General features: G+C 56.6%; 2 protein-coding genes across 2 annotated transcripts; one reads left to right on the top strand and one right to left on the bottom strand.

Annotated features, from left to right (window-relative positions):
• Positions 1-1,766: 1,766 nt before the first annotated feature.
• RAB17 (RAB17, member RAS oncogene family) lies at positions 1,767-10,526 on the bottom strand. Its single transcript, XM_074146082.1, is given in 6 exon segments — positions 1,767-1,928; positions 1,931-1,992; positions 8,052-8,145; positions 8,294-8,419; positions 8,857-9,008; positions 10,370-10,526. Coding segments are annotated over 6 exon segments (753 nt in total).
• Positions 4,989-5,584, top strand: PRLH (prolactin releasing hormone). The gene is made up of 2 exons (XM_074145830.1): positions 4,989-5,088; positions 5,412-5,584. The coding sequence occupies exons 1-2, from the start codon at positions 4,989-4,991 to the stop codon at positions 5,582-5,584; spliced, it is 273 nt and encodes a 90-aa protein (XP_074001931.1).
• Positions 10,527-10,944: the final 418 nt, after the last annotated feature.

Below are 10,944 nucleotides of genomic sequence, written 5' to 3'. Positions count from 1 at the left end.
CCTGCCACCGCATTTCACTGATGATACAAGACCTCAGCACAAAGCCTCGCTGCCTTCCCCCCAGTGCTTGCTCTTCCTTCTTCCCGTGCCCGTCTCTCCCTGAAACTCTGGACAGGAGGGAAGCCAAAGGCCATGAGCTGGGAGCTGCTGGGGAGAGGAGAGAGGCACTGTGGGGTGGACACATGGCCAGGGGCTGTCATGGGACAATGCAGACATGACACCACAGCTTTGGGCAGCTCTTTGGTACTGGGTCAACCAAGGGGACCAGAGGACCGCAGAATGGGAGTGACCTCCCTGGGGGGAGCTGGGCATCAGTGTGGCTTTCCAGCGTGAGAACTCGGGGTAGTCACATGGCCCTCACTTGGCAAAAGCCGGTCCCAGACCTTGACAAAAGGCCAGTGTCATCTGCCACAGTCATCTCATCGCTGTCAGGGCCTGTCCAGGCTGGTGCTGAGTGGGGACAGGAGCTGACAGCAGGCGTGGGATGCCCTTGGGGTACCCCAGGCAAAGCAGGGACCCAGGCATTCCAGGCTGGGATTTGCATCCCAGTGCTGGTCCCGACTCCCTGCGATGTCCCTTGGAGCGTTGCTTCCCTTCCCTGAGCAGCAAAGCAGGGGGAGAGCAGCACTGGCTCCCTCCCAGCAAGCACTTGGCCAACAGATCTTCGCATGAAGCTATGCGAACACCCACTGGGGCTTCTCGCCACTGTGCCTAGAGCAGCTGTGACCATCTGGGGACATGAGCGAGGCGAGGCTTGCGGGAAGCAGTGGCAAGAAAGGTGCAAGAAAGGCCAGAGGGCTTGTTGAAGATTGGGTTGTTTTTCCAGCTCTCAAAGATGTCCCCTTCTCCCTACAAGGTTATACCAGCAAATTCAGAAGTACTGTCGCAAGCAGAGCATGGGTACTTCTCTGGAGGAGTCAGCCCATGCCAAGAGGTGCTTTGTGGATGAGCATGTCCCCTGTCCCTGATGATGGGGTTGTAGGATCTGGTAGGACCATATGATACTTTGGAGGGGCTGTGATGGCCTCTGGGGGCTGCGGTGGCCCAGGGCTCCTGCCAGGTGCAAGCAGCATTGGAAACGCCCTCCTCCAGAACCCCCAAGCTGTTTGTTTTTCTCCAGCATTTAATTCTCCACATCCATTGATCCCGGTGGATCAGTGCCTGGCTCCATACCCTTGCCCAGGACATCAGGACCAGGAGAGGGTAGCTTTCTCTTGCAGGAAACTTTGGAGGAAGTTCATGGTAAAAAATTTTACTTGGTACCCGCTGGTCCCTGTCCTTTATAGCCCCCACCTACCTCCCGCTACAGCAGGCAATGTGGGGAGGATTGCTCGCGGCCACAGCGGTGTTGGCAGTTTCCCATCAATGGCCACTCAGACTGGACTATTTTAGGCTATTCCTGTGAATCTGAACTAAAACCACTTTAATTATGGGCGGTAGTGTGAATTCTCACGCAAGTAACACGTACGTTTGGCTTTGGTAGTAGTAGAGACTGCTCACTGCCTAGAAATCAGTCCCGCGGTCATCCCAGAACAGACTTATAAGTCCATAATCTGGGCTTCCCAGCTGGGGAAAAAAAAAAAAAAAAGCAGTTTCATATTTTAAAATTGAATCCTTCTGTCCTGAAGTTAAAAAGGGTAAGTGCAAACCACTGCCATTGTAGAAACTCCCCCAGACACCATGGCATGGCCGGGTGCATAGCTTGCTGCTCAGCCGGCCTCGGCGCTAGGCTAGCAGAAGGCAGCTCCACCAAGATCTGGGCAACGCTACGGGTTTGCGCCCACCCTTCTGGTGTCAGGATTCAGCCTTCACCCCAGCTGCACCTCTTGCTGTAACCGGTTTCAGCTGTAACTCAAGTCCTTCCACGCAACTGCTCGGATGCTTGACCCCGTGAAGAAGTCCCTGCGGTGAGCCTCAGCACTGCAAACTCAAAGGTGTCGTTCAGGCTGTAGTCACCCACGTTGTTATTTGCTGGTTTCCTGACCCGTCTGCCTGTGTAGATAATATATACATGTATACTAAATCATTCAATAAAGCCAACTTTGTGTCCAGAACCTAGGACCCGTTTCGCAGTGCCTGTTCTTTCAGCTGGCTTGAGCAAAGGTGTTCCTTTCTCTCCCCATCCTCTCATGGTGCACCTCGCTTTAAAACTAGGCAGGTGAAAGCAGGCAGGAGCCGAATCAGCAGCACCAAAGCAGAACAGGGAGAGATGGTGATGAAGGGGATGGCAATCTGACTTGTCAGATGCGGGTCACAGAGACGTAGGTGGGGGGAAGAGCGTGGGTCAGCGGTACGCAGCGGTGGGGCCAGCCAGGTGAAGGGGATGCGCGGTGTGGGGGTAAGGAAGGGCTGACTCTGAAATGCACCGTTCCAACTTGCATGGAAACCCAGGAGCAAACTTGGGAGCCGAAACCACCCGAAACACAAGCCCACATTGAGAGGTTGCTTTAAATCTGTATTAAATACTAGCAACAAACTTGAAGGTGAGAGAGCCCTGCTGAGCCCAGGGTCTGGGTTTCTTTGGCCGACGGGAGTTTTTTCTTCTCTGTTCATCCTTTTCCCTGCCTTTGATGCCCCCCTGCAGCCACCACCCTCTGTCCCATGCTGCTTCTGTGACCACCCCCCCAACACTGGCTGTGCTCAGGCACCAGAGCCAGCCCTAGCACGATACGGAGATCTGTCCCAGGGCAATGCCAGCCCCACACCGGGGTGGCAAACAGACCCCCTTCCCCCTACCCACACCCCACTAGGGACAGTGTCTTCACCATCTTGCCAACACAGAGACATCCTTGTTTGGGGATATTCCTCAAAGCCTCAGTAATTCCAGTTTTGCCTGGGAATGGATGTGTGTTTGGATCCCGACCAGCCCCCCCCGGTGCTGAGGACCCGAGCTGGCTCCTCCAGCATTGCATCTGGCAGAACAAACATCATCAGAAACCTTTACCTGGGGGTGGTTTAGCCCATTTAAAATGGGAGGTTTGAAGCCTTTTCTCTGCGGGGATGAGCCTGCTCCTGCCAGCCGGTGTGACCCAACAAGTCACCTTCCCCTCTTCTCTGTATTTAATTTTCTGGTTTCCTTAAAGCAGCCTTTTTTTTTTGGGGGGGGGGGGGGGGAGGGAAGTGGGGAGTGGTGTTGAAGGAGAAAGGGTGGTGGCACCCAGCATAATTCCTGCGGTGAAGCAGGATTGTGGCAGCAGGACCCTGGCATTCAGGGCAGCGTTACCCACCAACCCCCCCCCTGCAGTGGGCATTGGGCAAGGGGCTCCCTGCAAGTGGGGTGATGGAGCCGAAAACTTCCCCTTATCCGAAATAACACCGGCTCGAGGACAGGGATTACCGTGTTCCAAGCTATCCGCCTCGGCCAGCGGAAGATAAAATGCTGGTCCCTTCTGAGTCATGAAAATCCCTGTGCTGATTTGATGAGAGGGGACAGCAGGGAGGGGAGATGCCCTGCCTTGGTCCCTGCGGGGCCTCGCCTCTGACATCAGCAGGAAACCAGCCATAAAAACGGCGGCTGGAGGGGACTCCGGCTCAGACGGCAGCTGCTGGGGTTCAGCGTGGACGGCAGCCAGGCACCTCACCTTGCTGCGCCGTGGTAAGTACAGCCCCGGCAGGGGCGAGCACCGCTTTTTTTCTCCCTCTCCTGATGCTTTTGCTGCTGGATAATTTCCTCCCAAGAACAGCTTTGCCTCCGTGCGCGTGTCCTGGTGCCTGTACAGCTGGCTGGGGGCGGGGGGGGCTTCCATAAGGGGGTTGGTAAATAGTCGGCGGCCACAGCAACCCTCAGCTCTCAGGAGCCCAGGCTGGCTCCTGCCTGGCACGCTGCAAACTTCTCCTTTGCAAAGCCTGGAGAGGAGAAGGCTCCAGGGAGACCTCATAGCAGCCTTCCAATATCTGAAGGGAGCCTACAGGAGAGTCGGAGAGGGACTCTTTGTCAGGAAATGTAGTGACAGGACAAGGGGTAATGGTTTTAAATTGGAAGAGGGGAGATTTAGATTAGATATTAGGAAGAAATTCTTTACAGTGAGGGTGGTGAGGCACTGGAACAGGTTGCCCAGGGAAGCTGTGGATGCCCCATCCCTGGAGGTGTTCAAGGCCAGGCTGGATGGGGCTTTGAGCAACCTGGTCTGGTGGGAGGTGTCCCTGCCCATGGCAGGGGGGTTGGAACTCGATGATCTTTAAGGTACCTTCCAACTCTAACCATTCTGTGATTCCGTGATTCTGTGAAAAGTCCCTGGGCGTAAAGCTGCCGCTGCATCTCCGCCATGTCCTGCTTAACCTGGCTCTCCTGCTTCTGCCCCTTGCCCTGCTCCCTGGTTGATTAAGCCCATCGCTCAGCCTGCCCTGCATGGTCCCGCTCATCGCCTCGGTGCCATAAAGCGTGTTACATGGGGTGCTCCCAGGTGATCATTTTGGCAGTCAGATCCCGAGGTGGGTGCCAAGGGCGCAGATGTGGCTGCGGTCCTTCCATCACCCAGCATCTGGCAGCATCCAGCCTCACATTTCGGCAACGGCCCCTCTCCCCATCTCCTGGGCTGCGGGGTCCCACCACCATGGTCATGCTGGGGGTCCTGGCCTGGCCTAAGGTGCTAGGCTAGGACAAAAAACCTATTTTAATTAGCATGACGTTTGTACAACTCGTGTTCGCAGGGGATGTTTTCCCCAGAGGTACCAGCCCTCAGCAAAAACAGCCAGGCTTCGGTCGGTCTGCCCTGTGCCCTTTGCAGAACAGCCAGCCTGGAGATGCTGTGATGGGGGTGGCAGCCCCGTAACCCTCCATTGCAGCCTTCTCCTCCTGATGGGGCTCTCACCTTGCGAGGTTTAACCCAGCAAAACCCAAGCGGGGTGTCTCTGCCACAGCCCAACGTGGCCTTTGCTCCCACAGCCGCGGAGGAAGCTGCCGTCTTGGTGGCAGCAGCGGGAAGCGCCGGGGAGCGGGAGAGGCTTCGAGGCCAAGTGGCTACAGCCGGAGAAAGAGAGCGTCGGGGATGAAGCTGGGAGCCGCCTGCCTCCTGTGCCTGCTGCTCGCCTGCCTGACCCTGCCCATCGCCCGCGGCCACATCCGCGAGCGCTCCATGGAAATCAGGAGTAAGGAGAGCATGAGTAAGGGACTCCCCCAGCCAACACACACACACACACACACCCTCCAGCACCCTTCCGCATCCCCAGACTCAGCTTCATGGGGGAAGGCAAGGGGTGGTGGTGGGGTCACTATGCAGAAGCAAAGGTTTGCTTTGAAACATCCTTTGCAACAGCTTTTAAACCTCCCTCCCCAGCCCCTTCTCCCACTCCCCTGGGGTTCATCGTGCCCCCCAACCCATGGGTGCAACACCATGTCATCCCCAGTCCCGTGTCCCCCCCCACACACACACACATCGCTCCCTGATGGTGCCTTGGCTTTTGCTTGACAGATCCAGACATCGACCCCTCCTGGTACACGGGACGTGGGATCAGGCCGGTGGGACGGTTCGGGCGACGGCGAGCCCTGGGCGAGGGCATCCATCCCGGGGGGGCTGGCCGGCAGCCAGCCTGCGCCCCCTCCCGCCCTCACCCCCAGCCCTTCCGGGAGGAGCGGAGCTCCTGAGCTGAAGCCGACAATAAAAGTCTTTCTCCTCTCAGCCCCTGTGTCCTAGCCTCTCTGCTTCAAAATGCAGCGGGGGGGGGGGGGGGGGCCCCAGGGGGTTGGAGGGAATTGGTGGGGGGGGGGGGGGTGGGTGGGCGACCCCCAAAAATTGCTGGTCTTGCCGCAGTTTTGCAGCCTGCCCCAGCAGTGTGTGCAGCGCAGCAGCACTTCCCTCCCTGCATGATACGGCATGTTTATCCCCCCCCCAAAACACCCCAAAAACAAGCCCCGGAGGCCCCCTTTCCCAGGTGCATCCCTTGGGTCCCCGCAGCATGGCAGCACCCATGGGTGACACTGACACCTTCATTTCCATGGTGGGAGTGTCAGAAGTAGCCACCCAATTTCTGTGGCCCAGGTCAGAAATATTTGGGGAGCACGTGGGGCCCCATCCATGTTGCTCCATGTCCCCAGATGTCCCTTCACGAGCTCTGACACCCAGGCAGATCATTTTCTCCACTCTCCAGTTTAGGGGCAAGGGAGGCACAGGGGAGGGTGCCCCCCAGCTCTCTGCATCCCTGCCTGCATCTCCTGGCCCAGCATTGGGACTCTGGGGCTGTTTGGGATGAGAAGGGTTAATCTTGGGAGGTAGGGACCAGATGGGGGGATGAGTGGCAATCAGCACCCCTGCCTCCCAGCTGCCCTGAGGAAGGGGATTTAGGCAGGAGAAGGCAGCAGGTTTTCTTTCTTGCTGGGAAGGAGCTCCTGTCCTGTCCTGGGACCTCTCAGCCCCGGGGAAGCATCACAGGTGGGTGCTCCTGGCTGGTGTGGGGTGCTGGAGGTGGTCCCTGGGGCAGGGTCTAGCCTGACAAACCTGGGCAAAGGGTGCTGTGGCCCCCTCCTCAACGTGGGGAGCATCTTGACGGGTGTCTGCTGCCTCGTGGCCAAGCTCAGCCTGGCCGAGCCCTGCCCCTGGCATCTCTGTCAAGGTATGTCTCAAAAACCCAGCAGCTGCATTGCCCTGTGGACAGGATGAGTGGTGGTGGCCACCACCTGTGGCCATGCTGGTGTTGCTGCAGCTGGCCTGGAAAGGGCAGTATATCTCCTCAGCCCAACACCCCCTGGATTTGCTGGGTACCAGCATGCTTTTGGAGACAACCCTGGTGCTCTGGGGATGGAGGAGGTGAGAGAGCATCCTTCTCTGTAAAAGCAACACCTCTTTCCTCCTTGCAACTTCGACTGGCTCCTGCCGGGCTGTGTTGGTATGGTAGCCGGTGAAGGCTGTGGTAGCCTCATGGTGCCCCTCAGCACAGGTCCCACCTTGTCCTCTTCCAGCCAAGCCATGCTCCGATAGCGTAACCCACAATGCAAAAAGGGGAGGCCTTGCACACAGGGTACGGTGGTGCCTGGCATTTGCTTTGGCCCCAGACCTGGCTCTTGTATCAGTGACCCAACGCCTTTAGGGCAATATTCTCTTTATTTGCAGCCTGGGGATAAAGCCACCAGGACGTACCTGCTTCGATCCCGAAAGTTAAATCCTCCCTTTTTGGATGGGAAAGCACACGGAAGAGCTGACATGCAGCTGGGGCAGGGGCTGTCACCAGTCAGGGCTGGTGGCAGCAGTGCCAGTGTCATGCTCCTCTCTGGAAGAAGAGAGTTGGTGGAAGAACCCCCCCCCAGGATTTACCTCCCTGAGGAAGCCAGTGCTGGAGAATTGAAAAAGTCCTGTGCCCCCAGGGCAGGCTCTGACCTTGCTCCGAGGAGGAGGGTGGTTGGGCTGAGCTGCCCCTGTAGTTCTGCATCTCCCAGCATTGTCGTTGATCCTCTTGGAGACCTCATCCAGCAGCTGCTGGCAGTGCAGCCTGAGGTCCAGAGCTGTCCACCTCAGAACTGGCAGCACCTCGTCCTCACCCCACTCTCCCCCAGGTCAACTGTTGACCTCCCATGCAGGGACAAGGCAGATGCCTTCTCTTGTTCCCGCTGCAGGAGCTCTTGGGCTAGAAAGAAACACAAGGTGAGAAAGGGTTCAGTTCTCCTGCTGGTGGGATGGGATGTGATGGCTGTCCTGTCCCACCCCAGGGGAGTCACTGATGGCCACCAGTACCATCCCACAGTGACCGTGTTAGGTCTCTACTGAACAGTTATGCTGGGGACGCCGTTACACCTAGATTAGATACTAAAGCAAAAGAAAATTGTAGCTTTGGATGAGAGCCTGAAATCCATCTCTGATGTTGGAGCATCCTGGGATGGATCTGTCCATCCTTCTGCCCTAACAAGCGTGGCACACTTCACAGGAACCATGGACTGCTGTGGCTGTGACCCTTGCAGCTGCCAGGTGTGGCACAGGCTGGACCAGCTGGGAAGAAGATCCCAGTGGCAAGCACAAGCAATGAAGGGAGCCAACTTTGCAGGGGAGAAGGCGTTGAAGCAGAGGTTTGGGACCTGTGGTTCACCTGCCTCTGCTGTCACCTACAGCCATCACACAACTCACCTATGGCCATAAAGATGTCATTTACTTGGTGGTTGGATTTTGCAGACGTCTCCATGAAGAGAATGCCTTTGGTCCTTGCAAACTCTTCCCCCTCCTAGGTGGAGACAAGCGGAGTTATTCCCCCAGCCTCTGCCCACTTTGAAGGCATCTGAAAGCCTTTTAAATTCTCAGCTTTGCTGAATCCCACTACTTGCTGGCAAGGAGGTGATGAGGGGGCCTGGGACCTCACCACAGATGCTCACCTCGGTGGCAACTTCTCGCTCAGCAGCAAGGTCCATCTTGTTGCCCACCAAAGCAATGACAATTTCATCAGGAAGGAATTCCTTCTCCAGCTCCCTCAGCCACAGCTTTGCTCTGTTGAGTGTTTCCTGGAGAGATGGAGACAAAGCCACTCAGTGACCCGATTTTGATTTGATCCCTTTGTCTCAGGTATAACAAAGCTGGGTGGGTGGCACTAAACCAAAGGGAGTGGAAGAGATGTGGTGGGGAGGCTTTGATTGCCCTCTCTGGCAGGCAAACAGGTCACTGGCCCTCAAACACCCTTAGGGATGAATCGGCCTTGGATGGGGTGTACCCTTCCTGCATGGCAGCAGAAATTGTCCCTGGTATGGTGGCACGGTTCTGCGTGGGCAGGGACAGCCCCTGGAATGTCCCAGGTGGGACATTCATCTTCTCAGGAGGTGCTCATGTACTGCTCTCTGCTCTACCAAGGACAAACACCATCATCCGGACGCTTCTGCCCCACCAGTGCTGCTGCAGCATGGCTTAGTTTCGGCACAGATGGGATCATCATCCCCTGCCTTACCTTCTTAGTGATGTCGTAAACGAGGAGAGCAGCGTGGGCGCCCCGGTAGTAGAGGTGGCAGACGCTGTGGTACTTCTCCTGACCTGCTGTGTCCCAGATCTCAAACTTGATGGTGGCTACCTCCAGGTTGAGCGTCTGTGTGAAGAAGGAGCCTGCAAGTAAGATGCAAGGTGCATGTTGACTTGCAGCAAGAGCAGAGAGCTCAGATCTGCTGCTGTGAGGTCAAACCCACCCCAAAGACCTGTAACAATGCTCTAATGCAAAAATTGGGATGGGTTTCTCATAAGCACTGGCACCATTAATGGGACGGCGTGCTGCAGGGCAGGGCAGCCTGTCACAGGCTGGGAGCCCTTCCCGGCAGCAGATCTGGGTGGATGCACACCAGTTTTGATGTCAGACAGCTCTGAGCTTTGCAGAATAGCCCCCAGAGAGCCACCTCCACCTTGCCGGTGGGTCAGACCTGTGAATAGGGATATCCACCGAAAAGTGTTCCCAATGGAGGGGAGCCTCCATCCCTGCTCCAAGGGAGCAGACGGCCACTTGTGGACCAGCCAGAGCCAAGGTAGAGGGACAAGGGAAGCAGGTCCACAGCGCCTCACTCTCCTCCACCAGCTGCCTCTTCAGGTTCCAGGTGAGACCACAACATCTGTGTCTGCTGTGCCTTCTTACGGCAAAACCCAGGTATAATCATGTAAAATGAACACCTATAATGTCTAGGTGCTGTAGGAAGCTGTGCTGAAGTGAATGTACAGGGGAGGCAGCTTGATCCCAGCAGGCGTGTTGGCCCGAGGGAAGTTGTAGAGGGAGCAGGGCTCTCGAAGCTCTCCAGATGGTTCTCCCCAAAGCATGAGCGTGCACGTGGCCCGCCTGTGGCTGCGGGTTGTTCAGCATGGCTCGTCAGGACGGGATGCGTGGGGGCAGACGCTTCCCCCCCACTTTGCCAGTGGGGCAGAGTGTGCATTTTGCAGCCTGGCGCTGGGGTTTGCAGGTAGGCTAGAGGAACGAGACGCTGCTGCGAGCCTACCATCGGGCAGAGCTAGGGGGGGTTCCTGCCACAGCTGGCCACCACTTCCTGGACTGTCCTGCCCACTTGTACCCCAGCCAGAACCTCCTCACTCCAGTGGGACGTTGAGGCTGGGGCGGCATGTGTCCAGGAGAGACTCTCCTGGGGTGTCCAAATAGCTGTGAGGGCAGCACAGGACCATGCGTGCGTAGGGCAGGTGGGGCCGCACAGTTTGGACTTCAGGTTTCACTCGTTTCGCTGCGCATCTGCCTCCAAAAAGCAGCGCTAAACAAAACCTGTGCAATTTGGACGTGGCTCTCCTTACGGGCTGGTGCTGAGGGAAATGGGCTGCAGAGATGGGAGGGTGACGGTGATGGGGGAGGTCTGGCTCTGGGGCACATCCGTATCATTTTCAAGAGTGGGTCTGTGCTACTGCAGGATATACTAACCTGTTCTCCTGCATCCCACCCCGCCGCAAGGAAGGGCCCTAAAGCTTTTGAAGCCACTCACATCCCACGGTTGGCAGCGACTCCTTGAAGTCATTTTTCACATATCGGTAGGCCAGGCTTGATTTTCCCACGGATGTGCTCCCCAGCAGAACCACCTTGTGCATGTAGGTGGGACGAGTTCCCTCCGAGGAGGTGTCTGGAATTGCTTTCTGTGCCATGCTCTGCAAGGAAACCAACTCTGTTCAAAACACGTCTGCAGTGATCCCAGGTCCATCAGCTGAGCCTCCTGCATCAGGTCCTGACCAGCGGCAGCCAGGCAGGTGGGGTTTGACCTCAAAATAGGCTAGAATAAAACCATTGATATCCTGAATCAAATTTAATACGTCAAGCCACCTGCCACTGTCAGTTATGACCACAGGGTGGAGATCTTTAGGAAGAAACTGGATGCAAGAAGCTTTCTTGGATGTACACAAGATTAGACTGGTGGCATCTCCTTTAAAGCAAGGACATACTGGAGAAAGCTAATGGCAGAGGGGCATCACTTATGGCTGTGCTTTACTCTTGAGCATGTCTCCTTCCCCAAAGTCCTGGTGAAGAGCTTAGACTGAGGTTATACTAGGGGAGCCTAAGTCAGGC

The sequence above is a fragment of the Numenius arquata genome, chromosome 3 (assembly GCF_964106895.1).
Source record: "Numenius arquata chromosome 3, bNumArq3.hap1.1, whole genome shotgun sequence".
Taxonomy (NCBI): domain Eukaryota; kingdom Metazoa; phylum Chordata; class Aves; order Charadriiformes; family Scolopacidae; genus Numenius; species Numenius arquata.
This window is presented reverse-complemented; position numbering and strand designations above follow the sequence as displayed.